The sequence below is a fragment of the Rattus norvegicus genome, chromosome 13 (assembly GCF_021556685.1).
Source record: "Rattus norvegicus strain SHRSP/BbbUtx chromosome 13, alternate assembly SHRSP_T2T, whole genome shotgun sequence".
Lineage (NCBI taxonomy): Eukaryota > Metazoa > Chordata > Mammalia > Rodentia > Muridae > Rattus > Rattus norvegicus.
The window spans coordinates 88,529,757-88,557,241 of record NC_141546.1 but is presented as its reverse complement, the minus strand read 5'-3'; the positions used below and the strand labels follow the sequence as shown (position 1 = coordinate 88,557,241).

At 38.8% G+C, this 27,485-nt stretch overlaps 1 protein-coding gene across 5 annotated transcripts; it reads left to right on the top strand.

Moving 5' to 3' along the window:
* Nucleotides 1-8,976: 8,976 nt before the first annotated feature.
* Ifi214 (interferon activated gene 214) lies at nucleotides 8,977-27,097 on the top strand. Of its 5 annotated transcripts, none has more exons than XM_087580304.1 (4): nucleotides 8,977-9,160; nucleotides 21,180-21,461; nucleotides 23,497-23,627; nucleotides 26,915-27,097. In XM_087580304.1, exons 2-4 carry the CDS (start codon nucleotides 21,200-21,202, stop codon nucleotides 26,933-26,935), a joined length of 414 nt encoding a protein of 137 aa, XP_087436430.1. In that variant the 5' UTR covers nucleotides 8,977-9,160; nucleotides 21,180-21,199; the 3' UTR covers nucleotides 26,936-27,097.
* Nucleotides 27,098-27,485: the final 388 nt, after the last annotated feature.

The window sequence follows — 27,485 nt, the reverse complement described above, 5'->3', positions numbered from 1 at the left end:
CTATACCCTAGAAGAAGCAAGAAACTAATCGTCTTGGCAACAAAACAAAGAGAAGAAAAGCACACAAACATAACCTCATATCCAAATATGAATATAACAGGAAGCAATAATCACTATTCCTTAATATCTCTCAACATCAATGGCCTCAACTCCCCAATAAAAAGACATAGATTAATAAACTGGATACGCAACGAGGACCCTGCATTCTGCTGCCTACAGGAAACACACCTCAGCGACAAAGACAGACACTACCTCAGAGTGAAAGGCTGGAAAACAACTTTCCAAGCAAATGGTCAGAAGAAGCAAGCTGGAGTAGCCATTCTAATATCAAATAAAATCAATTTTCAACTAAAATTCATCAAAAAAGATACGGAAGGACACTTCATATTCATCAAAGGAAAAATCCACCAAGATGAACTCTCAATCCTAAATATCTATGCCCCAAATACAAGGGCACCTACATACGTAAAAGAAACCTTACTAAAGCTCAAAACACACATTGCACCTCATACAATAATAGTAGGAGATTTCAACACCCCACTCTCATCAATGGACAGATCATGGAAACAGAAATTAAACAGAGACGTAGACAGACTAAGAGAAGTCATGAGCCAAATGGACTTAACAGATATTTATACGACATTCTATCCTAAAGCAAAAGGATACACCTTCTTCTCAGCTCCTCATGGTACTTTCTCCAAAACTGACCATATAATTGGTCAAAAACGGGCCTCAACAGGTACAGAAAGATAGAAATAATCCCATGCGTGCTATCGGACCACCACGGCCTAAAACTGGTCTTCAATAACAATAAGGGAAGAATGCCCACATATACGTGGAAATTGAACAATGCTCTACTCAATGATAACCTGGTCAAGGAAGAAATAAAGAAAGAAATTAAAGACTTTTTAGAATTTAATGAAAATGAAGGTATAACATACCCAAACTTATGGGACACAATGAAAGCTGTGCTAAGAGGAAAATTCATAGCACTGAGTGCCTGCAGAAAGAAACAGGAAAGAGCATATGTCAGCAGCTTGACAGCACACCTAAAAGCTCTAGAACAAAAAGAAGCAAATACACCCAGGAGGAGTAGAAGGCAGGAAATAATCAAACTAAGAGCTGAAATAACCAAGTAGAAACAAAAAGGACCATAGAAAGAATCAACAGAACCAAAAGTTGGTTCTTTGAGAAAATCAACAAGATAGATAAACCCTTACCCAGACTAACGAGAGGACACAGAGAGTGTGTCCAAATTAACAAAATCAGAAATGAAAAGGGAGACATAAGTACACATTCAGAGGAAATTCAAAAAATCATCAGATCTTACTATAAAAGCCTATATTCAACAAAACTTGAAAATCTGCAGGAAATGGACAATTTCCTAGACAGATACCAGGTACCGAAGTTGAATCAGGAACAGATAAACCAGTTAAACAACCCCATAACTCCTAAGGAAATAGAAGCAGTCCTTAAAGGTATCCCAACCAAAAAGAGCCCAGGTCCAGACGGGTTTAGTGCAGAATTCTATCAGACCTTCATAGAAGACATCGTACCAATATTATCCAAAATATTCCACAAAATTGAAACAGATGGAGCACTACTGAATTGCTTCTATGAAGCCACAATTATTCTTATACCTAAACCACACAAAGACCCAACAAAGAAAGAGAACTTCAGACCAATTTTCCTTATGAATATCGACGCAAAAATACTCAATAAAATTGTGGCAAACCGAATCCAAGAGCACATCAAAACAATCATCCAACATGATCAAGTAGGCTTCATCCCAGGCATGCAGGGATGGTTTAATATACGGAAAACGATCAACGTGATCCATTATATAAACAAACTGAAAGATCAAAACCACATGATCATTTCATTAGATGCTGAGAAAGCATTTGACAAAATTCAACACCCCTTCATGATGAAAGTCCTGGAAAGAATAGGAATTCAAGGCCCATACCTAAACATAGTAAAAGCCATATACAGCAAACCAGTTGCTAACATTAAACTAAATGGAGAGAAACTTGAAGCAATCCCACTAAAATCAGGGACTAGACAAGGCTGCCCACTCTCTCCCTACTTATTCAATATAGTTCTTGAAGTTCTAGCCAGAGCCATCAGACAACAGAAGGAGGTCAAGGGGATACAGATTGGAAAAGAAGAAGTCAAAATATCACTATTTGCAGATGATATGATAGTATATGTAAGTGATCCCAAAAGTTCCACCAGAGAACTACTAAAGCTGATAAACAACTTCAGCAAAGTGGCTGGGTATAAAATTAACTCAAATAAATCAGTAGCCTTCCTCTACACAAAAGAGAAACAAGCCGAGAAAGAAATTAGGGAAACGACACCCTTCATAATAGACCCAAATAATATAAAGTACCTCAGTGTGACTTTAACCAAGCAAGTAAAAGATTTGTACAATAAGAACTTCAAGACTCTGAACAAAGAAATTGAAGAAGACTTCAGAATATGGAAAGATCTCCCATGCTCATGGATTGGCAGGATTAACATAGTAAAAATGGCCATTTTACCAAAAGCGATCTACAGATTCAATGCAATCCCCATCAAAATACCAATCCAATTCTTCAAAGAGTTAGACAGAACAATTTGCAAATTCATCTGGAATAACAAAAAACCCAGGATAGCTAAAGCTATCCTCAACAATAAAAGGACTTCAGGGGGAATACTATCCCTGAACTCAAGCAGTATTACAGAGCAATAGTGATAAAAACTGCATGGTATTGGTACAGAGACAGACAGATAGACCAATGGAACAGAATTGAAGACCCAGAAATTAACCCACACACCTACGGGCACTTAATTTTTGACAAAGGAGCCAAAACCATCCAATGGAAAAAAGATAGCATTTTCAGCAAATGGTGCTGGTTCAACTGGAGGTCAACATGTAGAAGAATGCAGATCGATCCATGCTTATCACCCTGTACAAAGCTTAAGTACAAGTGGATCAAGGACCTCCACATCAAACCAGATACACTCAAACTAATAGAAGAAAAACTAGGGAAGCATCTGGAACACATGGGCACTGGAAAAAATTTCCTGAACAAAACACCACTGGCTTATGCTCTAAGATCAAGAATCGACAAATGGGATCTCATAAAACTGCAAAGCTTCTGTAAGGCAAAGACACTGTGGTTAGGAGAAAACAGCAACCAACAGATTGGGAAAAGATCTTTACCAATCCCACAACAGATAGAGGCCTTATATCCAAAATATACAAAGAAGTCAAGAAGTTAGACCGCAGGGAGACAAATAACCCTATTAAAAAATGGGGTTCAGAGCTAAACAATGAATTCACAGCTGAGGAATGCCGAATGGCTGAGAAACACCTAAAGAAATGTTTATCATCTTTAGTCATAAGGGAAATGCAAATCAAAACAACGCTGAGATTTCACCTCACACCAGTGAGAATGGCTAAGATCAAAAACTCAGGGGACAGCAGATGCTGGCGAGGATGCGGAGAAAGAGGAACACTCCTCCATTGTTGGTGGGATTGCAGACTGGTACAACCATTCTGGAAATCAGTCTGGAGGTTCCTCAGAAAATTGGACATTGAACTGCCTGAGGATCCAGCTATACCTCTCTTGGGCATATACCCAAAAGATGCCCCAACATATAAAAAAGACACGTGCTCCACTATGTTCATCGCAGCCTTATTTATAATAGCCAGAAGCTGGAAAGAACCCAGATGCCCTTCAACAGAGGAATGGATACAGAAAATGTGGTACATCTACACAATGGAATATTACTCAGCTATCAAAAACAATGACTTTATGAAATTCGTAGGCAAATGGTTGGAACTGGAAAATATCATCCTGAGTGAGGGAACCCAATCACAGAAAAACACACATGGTATGCACTCATTGATATGTGGCTATTAGCCCAAATGCTTGAATTACCCTAGATGCATAGAACACATGAAACTCAAGACAGATGATCAAAATGTGAATGCTTCACTCCTTCTTTAAAAGGGAAACAAGAATACCCTTTTGAGGGAATAGAGAGGCAAAGATTAAAACAGACACAGAAGGAACACCCATTCAGAGCCTGCCCCACATGTGGCCCATACATATACAGCCATCCAATTAGACAAGATGGATGAAGCAAAGAAGTGCAGGCCGACAGGAGCCGGATGTAGATCGCTCCTGAGAGACACAGCCAGAATACAGCAAACACAGAGGCGAATGCCAGCAGCAAACCACTGAACTGAGAATAGGACCCCCATTGAAGGAATCAGAGAAAGAACTGGAAGAGCTTGAAGGGGCTCGAGACCCCATATGTACAACAATGCCAAGCAACCAGAGCTTCCAGGGACTAAGTCACTACCTAAAGACTATACATGGACTGACCCTGGACTCTGACCTCATAGGTAGCAATGAATAGCCTAGTAAGAGCACCAGTGGAAGGGGAATCCCTGGGTCCTGCTAAGACTGAACCCCCAGTGAACTAGATTGTTGGGGGGAGGGCGGCAATGGGGGGAGGATGGGGAGGGGAACATCCATAAAGAAGGGGAGGGGGGAGGGGGATGTTTGCCCGGAAACCTGGAAAGGGAATAACACTCGAAATGTATATAAGAAATACTCAAGTTAATAAAAAAAAAAAGAAGGTAAACAACTCTCTGAGGGATAAAAACTAGGTCAAAACAGAAATCGAGAAAGAATTAAACATCTTTTAGAATTGAATTATTAAAAAAAAAAACATAATGACAGTAGTTCTAAGAGGCAAGTTCATAGCACTAAGTTTCTACAGAAAAAACCTGAAGAGGTACCATATTGATAATTTAGTGATGGATTTGAAAGCTCTAGGAAAACAAACAGTACTCAAAAAGAGTAAACAGTCGTAATCAAACTCAGGGCTTAAACCAAAAAACAGAAACAATGACACAATTACAATGAAATCAATAAAATGAAGAGATGGTTCTTTGAGAATATCAACAAGATTGACAAATTTTTAGTCAAATTAACAAAATAAAGATAGAGTAAATAGAAATTAATAAAATTAGAGATGCAAAGGGATACATTATAATAGATAATGAGAATACAAAGATACATAAGAACGTACTTAAAAGTCTATGATCCACTAAACTCGAAAACCTAAAGAAATGGATGAATTCTGTGATAAAATATATTTCTAAAATTAAATCAATATGAAATAAATAATTTAAACATAACCATAACCCATAGTGAAATAGCCTCAGTAATTAAACATCTCCTAATTCCAAAACTCCCAGTACTAGATTAGTAAAGAATTTTTATCTGATCTCCAAAGAAAAGCTAACATCAATCCTCAAAGTAGAAACTCAAAGGACATCTTCTAATTCATTTTATGAATGTATTGTTTCCGAAATATCAATTCCACACAAAGTCTTAGTTATGGGAAAATGGATTGACCAAAATTTTATGTGAATATAGAAAGAAAAATCTTATCGAAATACTTGGAAACTGAATCTGAGAACATATAAAAGTGATTATAAACCAAGATCAACACACAAAAAAGCCAGTAACCTTCAAATGACAAACTGACTGGAAAAGAAATCAGGGAAACAGTGCTTTTCACAGCATCCAAAACCAAAAATTATAAGCTGCAATGACCCTAACCAAACAATGAAAGACTTCCTAACTAAACTTTTCAGAAATTGGATAAAAAAATTGAAGACACCAAAATATGGAAAGATGGCCCATGCCCAGGGGCTGGTTGAATGAATAAAATGAAGATGTCCATCCCATCAAAACTACAGATTCAATATGAACTCCATCAAATCTCTAACATGATTCTTCAGAGAATCTGGAAAAACAATCTTCAACTACACACACACACACACACACACACACACACACACACACACACACAGCCTCAGGATAGTTAATACAGCCTTGAGTAATAAAAGAACTGCTATAGTTACCATCGACGATATTTCAAGCTGTGATACAGAGCTTGTATAGTAATAACAGCGTGGGGTTAGCTTATAAACAGATACGTTGAGTAATGGAATTGAGTTGAAATCCAGACATAAGTCTACACACTTAAAGACACATGATTGTTTTACAAAAATAAAAACAAAACCAAAAATATACACAGGAGTAAAGACACCTTAAACAAGTGATACTGGTCAAACTGAATAGATACATATAGACAACCAATAAAAAATAGATCCATATCTGTACTCTACACAAAATCAACTCTAAAAGCATCAAAGATTTCAAAATAAGACAAGATATTCTGCATTTGATACAAGAGAAAGTGAGGAATAGGCTTGAAGTCGTTAACCTGAGACAGGACTTTCTGAATGATCCCTGATAGCATAGGCCTTAAGGTCAATAGTTAATAAATAAGATGTTATGATGTGAAAGGCTTGAGTAAAGGCTGCGATCATTCTTAGACTACTGGGTATGAATTTTACTAATCAAACCTTTGACAGAGGGCTAGAACAGAGAATATGCAATGAATGGAGAATATGCATTGAACTAAAAATTTCAGCATCACAAGAGCAAATAGCTCTATTAAAATGGGATCTCAAATAATGAAACACGGATGTTGGAGAAACATTACAAGCCATGAGGATAATGGATATTAAACGTCTCTGGTACTGCATTTCCCTGATGGCTAACATTTCTCTGTGTTATCTCAGCCATTTGAGTTTACTTTATTGAGAGTTCTCTGTTTAACTTTGCGCTCCAGTTTTAATGGAGTTTTCTGAGGTCTAGTTTCTGAGTTCCTTACATATTTTGGCTATTAGCCCTCTATCAGTTGGGAAATCCCATTTCATTGTTGATCTTACTGCTTGTACTAATGCTATTCTGTTCAGAAAGTATTTTCCTGTGCCAATGAATTCAAAGCTATTTCCCACTTTTTTTCTAGGAGGTTCAGTATACCTGGTTTAATGTTGAGGTCTTCAATCCATTTGGAGTTGAGTTTTGTGCAGGGTGATAAGTGTGAATTTATTTACGTTCTTCTACATGCAGACATCCAGTTTGCCCAGCACGAAAAGTCGAAGATGCTGTTGTTTTATCCAGTTTGTATTTCTGTCCTCTTTATTAAAAAGACAAAACCAAAAACTCGGGTGTTTATAGGGCTTATGTCTAGGTCTTCCGTTCAATTCCATTGATCAGTATGTTTGTTTTTGTACCAAAAGCACATTGTTTTTTATTACCATAACTCTGCAGTACAACGTAAAATTGACTATGGTGATGCCTCTAGCAGTTCTTTCCTTCCTTTCTTTCTTTCTATTTTTTTTCATCTTTATTAACTTGAGTATTTCTTATTTACATTTCAATTGTTATTCCCCTTCCCGGTTTCTGGGCCAACATCCCGCTAATCCCTCCCCCTCCCCTTCTATATGGGTGTTCTCTACCCCATCCTCCCCCCATTACCTCCCTCCCCCAACAATCCTGTTCACTGGGGGTTCAGTCTTGGCAGGACCAAGGGCTTCCCCTTCCACTGGTGCTCTTACTAGGCTATTCATTGCTACCTATGAGGTCAGAGTCCAGGGTCAGTCCATGTATAGTCTTTGGGTAGTGGCTTAGTCCCTGGAAGCTCTGGTTGCTTGGCATTGTTGTTCCTTTCTTATTCAGGATTATTAAGCTATCCTGATTATGCGCGCGTGCGTGTGTGTGTGTGTGTGTGTGTGTGTGTGTGTGTGTGTGTGTGTGTGTATACGTGTTTTCAGAATGCCAAAGAACAACGAAGGCAAATGATAGCAATGCTGGCTAGGACGGAGTAAAACTCCTTCGTTTCTGGTGGGAATACACACACTGTGGAAATTAGTTTGTTCTTTCCTCAAAAGCTGAACATAGATTTCATTTTTCATAATGCCAAACTATCCCACTCTCGGGCATATACCTAAGGACACTACATTATTCCACAAAGATATTTGCTCATCAATGCTCATTGCTGTCCTATTAGCTAAAGTGGAAACAGTCTGTCACCCGATGAATTGATAATTAAGATATATGAAGTGTGCACACAGTAGAATATTATTCACCTGTTAAGAAAATTTTTATTTTTAAATTTGAAGGTAAGTAGCTGGAATTAGAAATAATCATTCTGAGTGAGGTAAGGCACCCCAGCAAATAATACTGCATGTTTTCTCTTACATGTACATGTGAGCTTTTAAGCTTTAGGTATATATATATATATATATATATATATATACCACAGTGGTTGGATAGTTAATAAGGGACCAGGTGGATAAAGGGGATCTTCCAAGGAAGAAAAAAAAAATATAACATAGCATTACAAAAAATATAAAGGAGGAACTAAAATAGGATCAATGAGTAAGAGGCGAGAGGAAGTTCAAAATAAGGACTAGAGGCAGAGACAACTAACATGAAAGACCCTTTGTGAAACCATGTAAAAAATCTACAGATTTGAGTTACATCCTGTTGAATCTTTTGCCAAAGGGATTCCATAGACCTCCCTAGAACACTGCTTCCTACTGCTTATTTTGATTTTTATTTTGTTGATAGATGAAAGAGAGAGAGAGAGAGAGAGAGAGAGAGAGAGAGAGAGAGAGAGAGATCATGATGATGTTTGAGCACATAGGGAGATAGGTAGGATCTGGGAAAAACCCAGCAAGAGCAAAGACTATGAAAAAAATTTACTGCATGAAATTGACTAATGCCTAAGAGCTCTGCCCCAAATGTCAAGACTTCCAGAGTAATATTTCATAGGCACACTGTACCCACTGGGCTTATCCATCCATAAATATCCATAAATAGTGGAGAAATGCTAAGGAAGCATTAACTTATTCACCAGCTGCTAAATCACTAAACTGCTAAAAGAAAACAGTTTAGCTCTTGGCCAGAGGCCGTCTAATTCCAAATCCCTTCCCATTTATTTATCATTAGATGTGCATGTGAGTAATATCCTTCTCTGATGATTTTCAGGCTGAGAGAATTATTAATAAGTGGGAAAACGGTTTAGGAAGAATTTAAAGTGAAAGTAACTGTACCACATAGGATCTTCTCTGCAGGAAATATGTTCAGTTCTTGGTGGCAATAGTCACCTGCTGAATTCTCCTCCCACTACATCTACCCTGAGTGGGAAAGAGGGAGAAGAATCTGAAGAAGCCACTCTTTCCCTTTCGGATATTGCCTTTATTTAAAGGAATGGAATTCTCAGTGACCCAAGGGTAAGTCTGTTGGACATGAAGTTTTAAGGTTGGGACATGTACTTGTAGAGACTTATAAGAAAAACAACGGCATAGCAGGCCTTAGTGGTAAATAAAGTGTATCTAGGCAGGAAACCATCGAATCTTGCTAGCTGCGGAAATAGAAACTTAAGAACAATGGGAGGGGCTCTTGCAACTCTTATCTCCCGGGGCCGGGGGAACACAGTACAAGACTCTCGGGGTTGCTCCACTTGAGTTGCTATGACTGAGCAATGTCATTCTTCCCATCTCTTAAAACAGTTTATGTTCTTAGCAATTTAGGGATTGCAACATCCTTGTCCCTGTTTCCGAGAAACTGAACATTATTCATTTCTGACTCAGATGAAACCAGCCCTGTTTCTTGCCTTGCAGATGAACTAGAATCTGGACGACGCTGCTAAAGAAATTTCCAGGGAGATGAGTGTTGTTCCTACTGAATGGAGTCGAGAGCTCCAGGAAATGGAGTTGAGCACTCTGGGAAACCCTCAGTGGCACAGGGGACACCCCTGTTGGTTCCTTCAGGGGAAAGTGGAGGGATCTGGGCTGTACTTTGGGCATCGAGCCCTCAGAAGCCGTATTGCACTGCTTCACTAGAGAAGAGAGCAAACATCTTTATCCTACCCTTACTGGAGCCTGGGCTAACACAAGTGCATTTTGCTCGTGGCAGATATTAAAACAAACTTTCTAAGAGTAAGGGTTAGTACATAGAACACAAGAAGATGGCCTTGGTTAGCTTGGCTAACCAGTGCGAAGGAACCTCTTGTCTGTGGTGTTTGACTGGATAGTAATAATAAGAATTAACCTGAAACAGTAGTTAGTCAAAAGTACATCCAGACACGGAGCTGCACTCCCTCTAGTATTAGAGCGTTACACAGCATGCGAGGTAATGGGCATGCGTAGTAGAAAATGTCTCTGATTGACAAGCACAGCTACTCAAACAAACGATGTTTTAATGATTTCGTTTAACAACCTGCATCACACCCTTCTACTCCAGGATTGAAAGCAGTGTTTCAAGCACTGTGAGGGAACTTTCATCACCTGGAGTTTTCACTGCTTTTGGTTGTTAGTTTGTGTTTTTATTTTCTTACATTAGGACATGGAGAAGAGATAGAGCTAATGTAAAAAAAAAAAAAATTCTATTACCTACCTGTGGAATATTCCACAGGAGTAATTGTATGCTCTGGAATAGCACATCATGTGTACTTGAACAAAACCTTTTAAATATGGCTTTGAGGGCTGTTCCCCCACGAGAAAACTCCTCTCAAGCTTATCAGTTCTATTGCTAAACTTTCTAACTCTTTGCAGATGTTTTCATCCTGTCCATTTAGGAACGGAGAGACACAATACTAAATCTGCCATAAATCAGTGTCTGCTTTTTCTTGTGGCTTTTTCACATTGCAGTTTATGTGTGCTCTCTCATATACTAATGGAACGCATGCTATGTACACACTCAGGTGGGCATGTGTTCGTGTGTGCATTTATGGGACACAGTATATTTCGGGACACTATTTTTGAGTGGTTAATAAACACGAATTATAAGAAACACAATGTACTATTTTACTGAATAAATCCATAGCCTCAAAATATTGTCTTTCTGTAGAAAGTGCAACTCTATAGTTTTGTGATAGCTATTGAAAAATGTTCCCTGAAAGTACATTACTATAAATAATCTGGCCTTTCAAAGAGTTATTGTGTAAAGTAATTTGTTTTTAAATCATCTCACCATTGAGGAATGTTTTACGAACAACATGCAGGTGTGTGTCTTTAGAAGTTAACAAAAGTTAAATGTCAGGGGCTGTCTAGAAGCCTCATGCATACACTGATAACACTGCGATTTTTCTGGCTTTTTTGTTGTTTGTTTTGCTTTCTGTTCATTATTGCCCTCTTACATTTAAAAAATAAATAAATTGGTGCTTATGCCCTCTATTCTCTGTCAATCATGTTTATATTCTTCCTGTTTTCCCTTTCTTTGACCAGGGCTTCACCTTTGAAGCAGAAGCACAGTAAGCGGGCTTGTTTTTCATTCTGCTCTGCCTTTGGTTTGAAGTTTTTCTCAGATTTACTCAGTTTCCTTCCTACACTTGCAGTAGCTGTTTCTGTGTGGGTCTTACCATTAAAACGACTAAAACTAAGGCATCCATACTTTGATCTTCCTTCTTCTTGAGCTTCAGTCCTACTTAGAAGGGGGAACAAAATAAACATGGGAAGTAGAAAGAGAGAGGGGTCTGGGAGGGAGAGGGGAGAAGGGGGCAGGATCATGTGTGGAAGGAGATAGGTGAGGGGAGTACAGAGGGTCAGGAAAATGAACAGAGATGTGTAGCAGTAGGGGATGGGGAACTCTGGGAGTCACTGGAAAGTCCCAGGTGCCAGGAAAGCAAGAGGTTCCCAGGACCCAACAGGGAGGACATTAGCAGAAATACCCGGCAAAGGGGAGCCAGAATCTACAGAGACTATGTCCAGTGGGTAGGCACAGCCTCAGGTTGAAGAATGGGACCTCCCACCCACCTAAAATATATTAACACTATTGCTGATGCCAAGAATCACTTGCTGACAGGAGCCTGGTATAGCTGTCTCCTGAGAGACTCTGCCAGAGCTTGACCAGAACAGATGATGGATGCTCGCAGCCAACCATCAGACTGAGCACAGGGACTCCAATGAAGGAGTTAGGTTGAAGGAGCTGAAGGAGTTTGCAACCATATAGGAAGAAAAACAAAATCAACTAACCACACAGCCCCAGAGCTCCCAGGGACTAAACCACCAACCGAAGAGTACACATGGAGGGACCCATGGCTCTAGCTGCATATGTAGCAGAGGATGGCCTTATCTGGCATCAATGGGAAGAAGGCCTTTGCTGCTGTGAAGGCTCGATGCCCCAGTGTAGAGGAATGCTAGGGCAGTGAGGTACGAGTGGGTGGGTGGAGGAGCACCCTCATAGAAGCAAGGGAAAGGGGAAATGGGGGATTTATAGAGGGAAAACTGGGAAGGGGGGAATAACATTTGAAATGTAAATAAATAAAATTAATAGTAATAATTAATGATAATTAATGATAGATTTGAATTACATTTGGCTTTGGTGCCTATTTATACCAGGGGAGCTGAATATATTCTACTGTCCAAAATTTGGCACCTGCACTCACATATTCTGAATTCAGTCATCAACATGGCAAAACTTTAATAGTATTTCTACAACAAAACATGAACGTTCGCATGTAATTCAGGTTCATAAAAAATATCCATATCTTCTTGCCATCTCGCATCCAAGTATATTTTGGATATACTTGCATTGTCACAAGTCATGAAACAGTTCGAATCTTTTAAATTTTAAACCTTTTGTATTTTATAGTAGATGCAGGACTTTAGTGGGATTTAAGCATGACGTGTAGATAAAAAAAAAGTCTGCATTAACAAATTAAATCTTTAAAGGAAATCAAGCCTAAAAAGAGGACAAACAAACAGCTGTTGATATAATGTCCCTTAGGAAATGTTGTGATCTGACACTAAAAAGTACTCAGTTGTTCAGCATGACAGTTATAGCGGCACAGAATACACAGAGATCAGGGTACAAGTATATGAGATTACAACGAGAACTGCTTACGAAATGGAAGTGAGCAAGGGCAGTAGTGAAGCCATCAACAATGATTCCAGTATAGGAGAAGAGGGTTCTGACCCTTTGCACTTTGGCCAAGAGCGCAGGAGGAGTCAAACATACATCCAGGAACAGGTTCCAGCACAAATAAGGGATAAAAGAAGGACCCAGGATTTGAACACTCACAACTCTAAACACTACAGTGATTGCTAAATTCCATACATTCTCCCACTACAAAGACAGACATAAGTCAGATATTAATAGGGAAGAATTTCTAGACTTGTTTATCAACAGACTAGTTCCACACTAAATTTTCCCAGTGCCACATTTTGTATTTAACTCTCTTTCCCAGGCGTACTCATGGACAACACTATGGAATAGAAAAGAAAAGATCATTCACTTACAAAGGAATATCCTGTTGGGGGAAGAGTGTGTGTGTGTGTGTGTGTGTGTGTGTGTGTGTGTGTGTGTGTGCCTGTGTGTTTGTATGTGTGTGTGTGTGTGCCTGTGTGTTTGTATGTGTGTGTGTGCGCACACACGCAATACTATATCCATTTTTATCTTTTAGGCTCATCCATAATTTGAGAAATGGTGAGTAAATACAAGAAAATTGTTCTTCTGAAAGGATTAGAAGGCATGGAAAACTACCAGGCTAGGACAATTAAGTCCATCTTACTAAGAAACAAACCAAAACTAACTTTAAAAAAATGCAAGGTGATTATGACAGGTTTCAGCTGGCTGACCTGATGGAGGACACATTCCCCTAAGAGGCTGGACTATACAAACTGATAGAAGTGTGTGAACTCATGGAAGAGCTTAAAGATCTTTCTGAAAACCTTCAAGAAGGAAAAGATAACGGGGAGCACTATGATAGAGTGAGCACCCACCCTTTCTCCACCTTCTTGAACTAGTTCATACTCAAGAACTTCTTTCTTACAATAATTCTAATGTATTGGAGATTGATGTCTTCAGGAGGGTTGAAATTTGTTTAAAGGAGAAGGAGATTATAGATTTTAACACAATATACATATTGGAAAATGATAAAGTAAAATTAAAAAATTAATTAAGCTGAGAGATCCAAAAACCTTGGGAATGAAAAATTTTGACTTTCTCAGGAAAATGATCAAGTTTCCTTGGGGCAGCCATAAAAAAATGTGTCATTAATCAATGACCGTCCTGACAGTGGATCAAAAGGGTTAAGCCCAGAACTGAGTCATTTCCTGGACTATCTAACTGAAGGAGAAAAATGAGCTCAGAACTGAGACAGTTTCTAGATTATCCAAGTCTCACCAAAAATAATAGAACCAATCAAAAGTGTACTAATGTTGCTGCTGCAGTTCTAGCCATTCATGTTAGAGGTTACATAACCATCCTAGAAAATTCCTCCAGCCCTTCATAAAAGGAACCTGTGAGCTCCTCTCTGGGTTGTCTCTATTTTGTATGGATGGCTGACCTTGGCAAGTAAGAGATTTCTACAAAATAAATGCTCTTTGCTTTTGTGTGCTATTTGGGTCTGGGGTCTGCCTTCAGCAATTCTCAGACTCGGACAGAGCCAGAATGAATCACACAAATGTGTAAAATTTTCAAACAAAATTTAAAGTTATGGGCTGAAGAGTTGGTTCAGTTGTTAAGAGTTATTTGTTTCTCTTTCAAAGGACCTGGGTTTGATTACCAGCACCCACATGGAGTTTTACCACCTCCTTGGGCACCAGACATACATGTGGTACACAGACATATATGCAAGCAAAAACATTCATACACCCAAAATAATAAAAATTAAATCTAAAAAAAAACTGAAAGTATTGAAAGTGGAAAATGATAAGGAAAAAGAAAAATAGTTATATAAAATATTTTAAAATAAAAATTAATTAGAGAAAAGTTTGTTAAAACTTATTAAGTTAATACTCATGCTTAGTTAATATTTTATCCCATTATTATTCATCCTGGCAGTAAATGTGTGACAATATTTAATAATAATAAATAAAACTGTATCTCAGATATGAGCAAGTTCCCTTTTAAAGTCAATTGGAAAACATGATAAAAATTTAAACATAGTGCACACACCCGTGATCCCTGCACTCAGGAGGCTAGAGCAAGGAGAGCATTTTGAGACCAGCCAAGACTACATAGTCAGACCCTGCATCAAATACCAAAACAACAACAGTAATAGGGATAAGAAGTCTAACATCACCACTTTGCCACATCACAAATTAAACCATAATTTCTCTCTCTGTTGCTGTAATTTAGAATTATCCCCGTGAAGACTGTCCACAGTACTTGTGTCTGGCTTGGGACCTTTGGCTATCTTGTGGCTATGTTGGACTTCTGCAACATAGGCAGGCAAGTACACTGAGACATGGGCAGGAGCTGAGTGGAAAAGTAGTATCAGCTTTCAGGTTCTCTCTGCTTTCTTTACTACATCAGTTCAAAAGATGAAGAAAGGAAAAGGAGAAAACTACATTAGCCAAACAGAAGGAAGAAGAAGCCAGTATTTCCCAACCTACACCCACCATGAGTAAAGGAGTGCAACCAGAATCAACACCAGAGGCAGAGGCAGCACAGGTCGAGCAGCTGAGCTCTCAAGAAAAAAGCTTCTCTCTGGCTTTCCTTCCCCTTCTGTCCTTTTTGAGAATAATTAGTATTTTATGTAGTCTAAGGAACTAGTGAAAAAGAGGTCTAGTGTCAGCAAATTCACAGTTTCTAGTCATCTATATTGTTTCAGAAATACTTCAGTGTAATGTAAGTCCCAATGATGGAAACACAGATGATGGCATATTTTTAAAAGTTCTTAACTAAGGTAATGACCAGCTAAAGAACAGGATTTTCCAAAGCTGGTTAAAAGATTTAAACCTAAACTGGGTCTGCTCTACAGAGAGAGTTCCAGGCCAGCCAAGGTTACACACTGAGACTCTGTCTTTAAAAATAAATAAATTAACAACACCAACAACAGCAGACAAGAGGAAGGCTGATGCCAAAATCCTTTGCCTTTACTTGAGTTGGAGTAGTATATTTCTAACAACATCATACTATGTCAAGTTCAGGGAACTAATAAAAGAATGAATGCTGCATGAAGCATTTAAACCAAAAGTGATTTCATCTCAGATTTTGTTTTTAAATCCATTCGAGTACAGCTGGCAATTGCCAAATTCTCTTGCTGCTACCTAAATCCTCAGCAGGAAAAAAACAACTGGCCTGGGGACTCAGCTTTGCCTTTTGGGGGTTCATCTTTATTCAAAAGAAAGTACATTTCTAGTGACTACTGGTGAGTTTATTGCAAAACATAGCAATGGAGTGTGAGTGTCTGAAAACTAAAGGAAATACAAGAAGAAGCTGTTGAGTTTCAATATCTGAGGAAATCGAAAGCTATGCACACTTCTGGGAGGAGAACTTGCTGTTCCTTCATTCCTCTTCCCACAAAACAAGAAGAGGAAGAAAAACAGAGGAGAGGAAGAAGAGGAGTGGAGAAGCCTTGAGTCCTACCCTGTAGAAGATCTCAGAAGCTTTTCTCTCTCTAGAGAACTACCAGCAACGTGAGATCTACCTGTTTTCTGTAGATATTAGCTACATCTGTGAAAACAACAAGAACAGAGAAAAGACCTTTGTTGGTTGGGTGATGTAGATCTGGTGTCTGCTGCACTCAGCAGGGAGCCCACGGCAGCCATCTTTAGTCCTCCACCACAGAGAAAGGAGCTAAGACTAAAGCATGTTGCATATTTTAGATTGTTTAATGCACTTTCTAAGTATAAATCTGAGTGAGTGGGTAATATAAATTATTATAATTATAACATAATCATATTATATATAAAATATAGATAATTTGTAAATATTATTATAATTATAATAATATGTTATTATAATTATTTAATTATCTTGGATAGGGAGCTCATGGTTACCTGGGTCTGTGGGTGAGTGAGTAGGAAAAAGCCAAGATAGTGACTTGAAAAATTATCATGAGTAAAAAGTGCCCCTGGACATGAAACGGAATTTTCTAGTATCCAAGCACCATGTATAGTCGGAAGGAAGTTTCTCAGATTCATAATATGTAAACATACAATGTTTTAACAGTTTCCCTAGCATATTCTGTGTTCTCTTCTTCACACTTCTCCAAAGGTGGTATTTCCATTACTGGTAATTTCTATCACCTGGAAAGTTAAATGTTTGGGCTCTTTTGTTTTCCTTTTGATTCTCAAATGGTAAGATGTAGGGAGTGATGTTTCTTGTACACTTACAGAACATTTTGAAGAAGATATGTACCATGGCAGAGGACTTTGTGTGAACTTGGATAGAAGCTCTTAAATATTGATTTCAGATTTCTGTGAACCTTGAACCAGTCTCGCTAAGTTTACCATTTATGTTACTAAACTTTCTAATTCACTGCAAAAGATTTTACTTTTTTTGTTCCCGTTAGCAATCAAGAGATGTTCTTCTTCTTCTTTATTACCATTATTATTATTATTATTATTATTATTATTATTATTACTACTACTACTACTACTACTACTACTACCACTACTACTACTACTGGTTACTTTATTTATTTACATTTCAAATGTTCTCCCCCTTCCCAGTTTCCCATTCACAAAACCCCTATACCATCCCCTCTTCTCCCTGCCTCTAGGAGGGTGCTCCCCCACAAAACCAACTACTCCCGCCTCACCGCCCTAGTATTCCCTTATGCTGGGTCATCAAGCCTTCACATGACCAAGGGTCTCCCCTCCCATTAATGCCAGACAAGGCCATCCTCTACTACATTTGCAGCTGAAGCCATGGGTCCCTCCATGTGTACTCCTTGGTTGGTGGTTTAGTCTCTGGGAGCTATAGGGGATCTGGTTGATTAATATTGTTTTTCTTCCCATGGGGCTGCAAACTCCTTCAGCTCCTTCAGTCCTTCCCCTAACTCCTCCATCCAGGTCCCCATGCTTAGTCTGCTGGATGGTTGTGAGCATCTGCATCTGTATTAGTCAGGCTCTGGCAGAGCCTCCATAGAGATGTACTTCTAATATCATGTACTTCTTCTAATGTACCATGATATTCTGGTCCTTACTATTATTATTAGATAAATCAAGTATTTGTAGGAATGTTATCATTTTGTAGTATTTTAAACCAACTTTAAATCTAATATCGATGAAATGACTTTTCCTTTAGTTACAATATAAAATGATTTGATTTAAAAATTTCCCTCTCCAGTGAATGTTTATTAATAACATATGGCTATATATCAATTTGTATTATATTACATTTTTATTATTTAAAATAATTTTAAATTTAAATATATTTTTATAATTCTTCCACTCCTCAAATCTTTTTCAGATCCTCTGTCCCTCTCTACCTACCCAAACCTAAGTTCTTTCTCAAAAGAAATAAAAATCTTACACAACAAAACCCCCAAAACAAGAAAACAAAATACAACACCCAAAGAGAAAATATCTACCAAACTGTACACAAACAAAAGTACACTCATGCACACACACACACACACACACACACACACACACACACACACACACACAGTGAAGTCCATTATATGTTGGTCAGCTAGCTAGTCCTGAGCATGAGGCCTGGTCTGGAATGACTGATTCCACTAGTGTCACTTCATTGATGTTTCCATCGTCCATCAGGTATAAATAATAGTTCAGTTGCTAACTTTTGCTCTGCTTGCTAGATTTTCATTAATTTTAGAAAAATACAACAAAACTAAGTATTGTAAGGTAAAACAAAAACTAACACAACAAAGTTAAACAAAACAAAAACAGAAGGGAAAGCAAAAGAAGGCACAAGAATCAGAGGCCCACTAATTTTCACACCCAAGAATCAAAAGAAAAAAATTAAACTGGAAGCCATACGGTAAGCAAATAACCTAATGTAGACCTGTGCAGGCCCCGTGCATTTTTCTTCAGTCTCTGTGAGTTTTATAAGCTTTGCTCAGGTTGGTTTTGAAGGTCATGTTTTCTTGGTGTCCCCCATCCCCTGTGGCTCTTCTACTCTTTCACACCTCCTCTTCTGTTTTGTTCTCTGAGGGAAGGGATTTGATGAGGACATTCTATGGAAGGCTGGATATTCCAATGTTTCTTATTTTCTGCATAGGAGTCTAGCTGTGGGTCTCTATATTTGCTCCCATCTATAACAGTGGAAACTTCTCTGATGATAACTGAAATGTAGGTAGAGCAGAATACACTACACACTGCTCTATGAGTACAGCAGGGTACTGTTAGGAGTCATTTTATCACTACGGTTTTTTTCTCTTTTTATACCAGTATTATTTGGTTTTCCCTAGGGTCCTTGAGGTCCCCTAGGTTATCTAGTCTCTGGTTATTGGTAACCCAAGCAGGGTCAGGTATACATTCCATCACAGGGAATGGTCCTTAAGCCAAATCAGTTATTGATTGGTTACTCTCACAAGTCTTGATTGATGTGGAAGGCCCAGTTCACTGTAAGAAGTGCCATCCCTGGACTGGTGGTCTTGGGTGCTGTAAGAGAGCATGCTGAGCAAGCTATGGAGAACAAGCCAATAAGCAGCATCCCTCTGTGGCATGAGGAGGAAAGAGTTTATTATGCAGTGTTCTTGTATACTAGAGTTCATCACTAAAGGAAATTAGGACAAGATTTTAGGCAATAAACTGGAGGCTGGAGCCCTTTCTACCCCAAGTAGCTTTTGGTCAATATTTTATCACAGCCGTAGGAACATTAAGATAACAGTCTTCATTTCTGAAGGTTTACAGAAAACTCACATTCTTCAATATCTTTAATCATCCTAACTACCATGTATCTTCGAGTAGATTTTCCTTTCATCCTCTGGGCCTTTTCAGCCACATGATGCCTATAATTTTTCTCAAAAGAAAAGCAATGAATAGACCCAGGAAACGTACCATTCCAGTTATACAAAAGATATACAGAACATAATTCCTAACCCACAATATTTGCAAATTTAAGCTAATTTGGAATCCATCCAGATGCTGAGTCATTCAGAAAGTACACAAGTGGCTAATCAGATCCAGACTCATGAGATCATGTTCTTTTAGGAATTCTGGAACACTCCTGAAGGCAAAGTCACATCTTGTTTTCCTTCTTAAAAGTTATCATAGGCAGCAGATAGAAAGAAATGAGTGAATGGCAGCGAAACTCTAATTAGCTACATCACAAAGCAAGACAAGTGGAAAAGGCCTGTAAACCCTCAGGTCTCTCATATTAAGAATAAAGGACAAGGACAGATCATTTGGGCCTCCCAGGATATTTTACGGAAAGTTTTTTTTTTTTTTAGACAAATTGAAAAATTATTGAGGAATTTAAACTGAATGCAATCATGGTTTATATACAGAAAACAGAGTCAATGAAAAAATAAGAGTGATGAATGATATCATAGGACATCAAGCAGAAAGGAGAGAAAACAAGCAACTATTGGCATACTTCTACCCAACAAATGTTGCGATCTGACTCTAGAAAGTATGTAGGTGTTCAGCACAGTGATAGTCCTTTGGTCGCAGAGAACCCTGAGATGAGGATTTGACAGAAACAGAACACCAATATGAGATGTTTAGAGCCAAGTAGGCAAGTGTCAGTGCCCCCAGTTCAGGCTGTGTGTTGTAGCTAACCATTATTTATTTATGCTGAGAGGATGCAGCCCCTCTGCACATAATTCATTTCAGCCAGGAGTGTAGGGAACCAACAAACACTACACAACCAGAGACAGGCTCCAACATCAATGATTATTAGAAAGAACACCCAGAATTTCAACATATCTGGTTGTTTGAATAAGAAATGCTCCCCACATGGGTTCGTAGATTTGAATGCCTACTTGCTAGGACTTGGCACTGTTTTAAAGAATTAGGAAGTACAGCCTTGTTGGAATAGGTGTGGCCTTGTTGAAGAAAGTGTCACTGGGGGTGGACTTAGACATTCAAAAGCCCAAGCAAGGTCCAGTGGCTTCTTCCTGATGCTTGATATAGACTCACAGCTATTTCTCCAGCACCATGTCTCCCTGCCTGCTGCCAGGCTCCCTACCATGATGATGGTGGATTAAACCTCTGAAACTGTAAGCAAGCTCCCAACTAAATGCTGTCTTTTATAAGAGTTGCTATGGTCATAGTGTCTCTTCACACCAATAGAACAATGACTAAGACAGTGCTTATAGCCCATACTCTAAACACTGCAGCAACTGTGTATTTCCACTTTCTTCCACCACAGACCTTGACAAACCTAAGTCAGATACTGTTGTTAACAGGGAAGCATTTTCTAGGCTTGTTTATTAGTGGATTAATTCCACACTTATTTTTCAAAGTAGCTCATTTCATAATCTCTCTCATAAAGGCAACTGTGAGCTCTATGGTATGGGTCTTTCACTCACCTGGGTGGGTGTTATCTTGTTTTCGAATTTGTCTGTAAATGTGTGTAATTCTGTATGCTATTCTTCTCATTTAGGTTCACCCATAATTTGAGAGATGGTGAATGAATACAAGAGAATTGTTCTTCTGACAGGATTAATGGATATTACTGACCATGAGTTTAAAATGGTTAAGGCCTTGTTGAGAAAAGAACTAAAACTAAATAAAATGCAAGATAAGTATGACAGAGTTAAGATTGCTGACTTGATGGAGGACAAGTTCCCAAAAGATGCTGGATTGGACCAACTGATAAAACTGTATAAGGAGATTCCTGGACTTAGAAACATTGCTGATACACTCAAGAAAGCAAAGGCAAAAGGTAAGTTTGCATGCAACCCTTTCTTCAATTCCTCCAAATTTGTGCTCACTCCACAGTGTTCCTACCTGACACGGCCTATTATGGTGTGTGCCTCAGGATGGCAACATTCCGGTTGTCAAAATAATGACATCTTACAAAATGTCCTTCTTAAGAAGAATCTTGATGTATTTGGGGTTGAATATCTTTGGGGGCATTCTGAAAACTAAAAACACAGAAGTTCTGGTGAGATGAGACTTTTCACTACTGTAGAAAGAAGAGAAAATTTTAAAATAAAGTTAGGGATTTTTTTATTTCAAAATATTAAAATTAGTTAAAGTCAATGCTCCATTAAGATACTCAATATTATCTGATATACAAAAACAAATGTAGTCAATAATTACATGAAAGCCTACCTCTCAGTGTTAAGAAGTAGTTTCATGGGTTGGGGATTTAGCTCAGTGGTAGAGCGCTTGCCTAGCAAGCACAAGGCCCTGGGTTCAGTCCCCAGCTCCAAAAAAAAAAAGTAGTTTCACTTATAAAGGCACCTAGTTTTAAACAGAAAAAAAGAAAGCCTGAATAATTTTAAAATAGTCTTATCTGTGGTCCTGAAAGGAAAATTATACAGATTTAAGGTTTAAAAATATAAAATTAAAAGAATAAGTTTCAAAATTCACAGACTCAGGGCTAAACACTGTGAAAAACAAGCCCAGGCAAGTCCAGACATGACAGGGGCCCGCCCTGCCGCTAAGACTAACAGACCATAAAGATAAAGAAAAGGAATGCAGGAACCAGCCCGAGTTATCATGACTGACTCATAAACCATCTGGCAGAAGGGCACCTCCCTCAGCTTACTCAGAGTCACACCTTAACCATATGTCCTTCAAACCCTGATAAGCCCCTAGCTTCTAAAATCCTGAACGCCCCAGTCAACACGTACTCTTCTGCTGTGTTGTCTGTTTGAATGAGCCAATCACTTATAGCCGCGCCGACTCTCCCCATCCCTCTGTTCCTCACCCTATAAAAACCCCTTGCTTCTAAAAGTCTGGGTCAACACCTCTGTCTCCTGCGCGGGATACATGTCAGCCCGGAGATCTCCATAATAGATCTCCGTAATAAACCTCGCCTTTGCTTATTACATCCAAAATGGTCTCTCTGTGTCTGGGGTCCGCGACCTCCTGAGACTTGAGTAAGGGTCTCTCTTCGGGGATCTTTCATTTGGGGGCTCGTCCGGGATCGGTGTTTCCTGGGGCGTGCCATCCTGAGACTCGAGCTAGGTTCTTTCAGTCCTAGTACTCACAAAGCTGAAACAGAGACATTCAGTTTAAGGACAGACTGTAGCTATGTAGCTAGACTCTATATCAAAGCCAACAGACAAGCAAAAATCAAATTAATAGAAAAACCAAACAGAAACAAAGGGTAAATAGCATTTGTCATATCACTAATCAGATCATTTTGCTCAAGGATTTTCTAGTTCTTAGTGATCATCTACAGAGGGAAATTTGTCAATGATTATTATCATTGGAGCATTTGGAGGCCAGTGGTCAACACTTGGTGAGTTCCTCTATTGTGCTCTATGCTGTTTTTGAGGGAAAGTATCTTATTGAATGTGAGGCTCTCATTTTCAGTTAAACAAGCAAGTTAGAATATGTCTGCTTAGACTAAAAGCTCTAGATGGGCAATTTTAGTTGTCACCAGATACCCAAATTCATGTTTCCATGCTTGAGAGCAAGGACTTTACCCACTGAAACCTCCAGACCTAAATTTTAAATTCTTAGAAACAGACTGTAGGATACAAGGGTTGGGGCAGGACTTGACTGATAGACATACAAGTCCCCAGGATGGGACAACTGTACCAACTTCCCTTGGAGAGAACAAGGAAAGGCCTAAGGCTGTCCTGTGCCTGACTTGATAGTTTGGGGCACCATGTGGGCACACAAAGTTCTCTTAGTAGAGGGAGGTAAGCACAATGAGGCAAGCAGGACCTGAGAACAAACGATGTGCTTCAGTTCCCTGAGACCAGTTCCCTGTGTTTACCGTCTTTTCTCTCCTACATCAGCTAAAATGAAACAGATAAAGAAAAGGAAAACAGCAGAGAAAAGACAAAGACGAGAAGAACCCAGTACTTCCCAACCTACGTCCACCATAAATGAAGATGTGGAACCAGAATCAGGCAGGAGGAGTACACAGGTATGGTAGCTAAGCTCCGAGTGAAAAAAACTACTGAAGTCCCTCCCTATTTAACCACCAAGTCAATATTTATCTATTTAGTCATAGGACATAGTAAAAGTCAATATTTGAAGTAATTAATTTCATATTTACTTGTCATTCATGTGTCTGAATTACTGCATCCTGTAACTTGTGTAATGTAGTTCTCTAAAAAATATAAAATCATTACTTAGGTAGACAAGATGACTCATCAAAGAAAGGTGTGTAATGCCATGCTGATGGTCCATGTTCAATTCATAGATCCCACAGGATAGACTGAGAGAACCATCTCCCACGAGATGCTTTGTGATCTCTGCATGGCCACAATGGTACATCCACCCAAACAGGCACAATAAAGGAATATAAAATAGGTTAAATCATTACTTTTTTCTTTAGACATTGTTTAAATGGTAGTCAATTTAAAGACATAGCTTTCCAAAGCCCGTTAAAGGACATTGAACCTCAACTCGGACTTTCTAAACATAAACCCGCCTTTCTGTCACCACAGAGACGCATAGAAGAGTAAATGAAATGGTTGAACCAGTGTGAGGCAATCCTACCTCCAATCTTCTGTTTAAAAGATGATGTTCTCAGGATCTTGAGTTTCTTGTTTCAAAAATTATTGTGCTTCATCTAATATTTAAAACCATGACTGGGTGAGGGCAGTTAATAAGTAGGAGAGAAGAAAGCAGTTTGGCATGCACAAGAGTTTGGGTCTAGTCTTCCAACACAATAAAGGAAGAAAATCAACTGTTATCAAGAGAAAGAGATGTTGATCACTGAAAGCAGGGAAAATAAACCCATATAAACCTAGGATTCCATAATCTCTTCATATGATTAAATTACTCAGCATATTATCAAATTCTTAAATCAAAAATTCAGTTAAATAAATCTTTTTCCTCCTTGGGAGGGTTTGCCATTATGAAGTCCTTTTGATAGCAATAGACTACAGACAGCAGATTAAATGAAATAAGGCTTTTAGATGGTCAGTTAAAAGATTTTAATGTAAACAGATGCCACATACTGAACTGTTGTCACAAATACCTCAGGGGACTACAGAGCCATCTTAAATGTTTGCCAGACCCAGAGTCCTCAGGTGTCTTTAGTAATAACCTCAGGATCCTGGCTTCTCAAATGACCTCCAACTCCCTCCCATATTGTCCAGGTTGCTTGTCTATCTTTACCAACTGCTTCCATCAGGGACAAAACACAGGAACAGAAGCCTGAGATGACACTGCTCAAAGAGAACTGCTAGGTGTTCCCACATCAATCATTAACAGCAATATCAACAGCAACATGCACTATAGCTGGCTGTCAATCTAATGCTCCATCTAATCAAGGCAACTTGTCAGTCTAGATTCCCTCTTTCTGGTCATTTAGTTTGCATCTAGTTGACAAAAACTAAGAGCATACCAAGTGAAATCCAGAGTGTAACAATCATGTCTATCATCACAGTGTGCTCCAATGGAGGGATCAGAGGCAGACACACAAGATTCCCTAACAGCTCACGGGCCAGCCCACCCGTCTCAGATGAAGTGAAAAGCAGAGACTAACATCACAGCTTGTCCTCTCTGTCATTCACACACCTATGAACATTCTTATACTTATTCTCACAGGAAATCATTTTTTAAATATTTAAAATATTTAATATATGCTGAACTGCCAATCAGGCAATCAGCGTAGGCATAAATGATTCTATTATCTGAAACACTGCATGAAGATTACCCTGTGTGGTATGGCTTTAGGCTGTATCCAGTCTTCTCTGTACCTGCAAAGCATACTGAAAATCCCTGTGACTGTCATTTCTTAAGTCCTGTACATTATTTTCAGATGCCGATGTCATGCTGTGAGCTACTATGTAAGTTTATTTGTCAACACTAGGGAAATGCACATATACTAGCCTTATCTACTAAGTATGAAATTTCTGCTAAGTATGAAATTATCTGCTAAGTATGAAATTATCTACTAGGCTGAAATTATTACCCAAATCTCCATTTCTTCTATGAACTAAGCTATATCATGTCAGGTATTGTTGAGATTTTTTTCCCTCACTCTACCCAATTATTTAAGTCTTTATTGTAGCATTTTTGCTGTGTACATTCTGTGCAGAAACCAAGACTGAAGAAGATACACAGAGAACCTGCTGATGAAGAGGGTCACCAGCAAGGTTCCAAACAAGTGATGGTGTTAAAAGCAACAGAACCATTTGCATATGACGAGAGGGAACAAAAAGATGTTCCATGCCACTGTGGCTACTGAGGGAGAATTCTTTAGAGTGAATTCTTTTTTCTTTGAGAAAAAGGAAATTCAGAAAGATTCTTAAATGCTGTTAGGTTATGGTCTGGGCATAGTGGTTCACACGTTAATTCCACCATTTAGGAACCTGAAAGCAGGTTGATATATAGGAGTTGGGGGCTAGCATAGTGGGTTCTAAGCCAGCCCCCATTCCAAACAGCCAGGATTTTTGTTTTGTTTTAAGTTAGTAATAAAAGTATTAACCCAAGCAGAGAGATTATCTGATAAGAATGTGGCTTTGATTTAAGAGATGTGTTGTAAATTCTGGCTTTGTGGTTTCTTTTCAAATTGACTAAAAGTGGTCATCTACGACATAGAATTTATGCACATCACTAAGACCCAAAAGCAGAACTCACAACAGCTCATATAAGCTGCCAAGAGTGCCTGGAGCAAACTAGACCACAACGCTGCCAAAATCCATGGTCTCCTCACCCTGACACACACACACACACACACACACACACACACACACACACACACACACAGTATTCATTGCATATTAAAGCAAGGCTAAGAACATAGTACAAACAAATGAAAATACAGGGGCTAACCTCCTAACTCACATAGTTATGTTCTTAGAGAGCCCTAGCTCTCAGGACCATCAGCCAACATTCTAAACCTTCCCACAGCAGCTGTTCGGGCATGCCTTTTGTGCATTCTTCCTGCTCTCCTGCCCAATCCAAGCTGTCCATTCAAACCCTTGCCTTTAGGTATCCCACCTTCTTCTCTTTCATTGTTCCATGGCCTATCATTCTCTTCCACCTTCACTGATGTTGGTTTAGAGAAAAGAACACATTTTTGTAGTCTCAAGCCAAAAAGTATAATGTGACTGCAGGAACAGAAAATCATTATAGTAGGCAGGTGATGGTAAAAGAATAGGACTGGCTCAGAGAGACAAGATAGTGTGAATAAATGGGGAGGTGTGTGACCAGCTCCACCAAGACTAATCTAATGTCATTACTATTTTCTTCAAGGTCATCAAGGTTAGGAAGTGAAAAGCAACCACTTGGTCCTGCTTCAGTTATGAAACTGCACAAATTCTTGTCATGGAGACTATGATTCCACTGATGTTCATACAGATAAGATCCAGTTCCAACTCTTAAAAAAAAAAGTCATTCAACTGATTAAAGCCAGTTTTTTTGCTCTAGGAAATGGTACTTTTTCTTTCTACATTTTTTTGCATTTTATTACATGTTTTGATTTTATAGTGCTTATACTTTAAAAGAAAAAGGGTTTTTTTTTCCCCCATCTGAATCAGGTACTTCACGTTTCTTGCATTTGTCAGTTGCTTTACAACTGGGTCTGCGGATCAGGGTGGGATAAATATGTTTGATGAAATATTTTCATTTATGCTTCGGGTGAGATATTTAAAGACAAAGCCTTGCATATAAAAGAACAGATTGGGTCATCCTCAGAGAAATCAAGCTATCAATAAAGAGAATGTCAAGGCTGACATGCGGGCTGGAATGCAACTGTGGAGACTAATGTCTTCAGAAATGATGCAGCCCTTCCTACACTTTTCCCTGAGTAAATGTGAGTACATTG

Excerpts from the sequence above, each read along its gene's own strand:
- Ifi214 (XM_087580304.1), top strand. The coding sequence starts at position 21,200 with ATGGTGAATGAATACAAGAGAATTGTTCTTCTGACAGGATTAATGGAT. Across the intron at positions 21,462-23,496 it reads CAAGAAAGCAAAGGCAAAAG|CTAAAATGAAACAGATAAAG; the intron begins GTAAGTTTGCAT and ends CTCCTACATCAG. Across the intron at positions 23,628-26,914 it reads CAGGCAGGAGGAGTACACAG|GTCATCAAGGTTAGGAAGTG; the intron begins GTATGGTAGCTA and ends ATTTTCTTCAAG.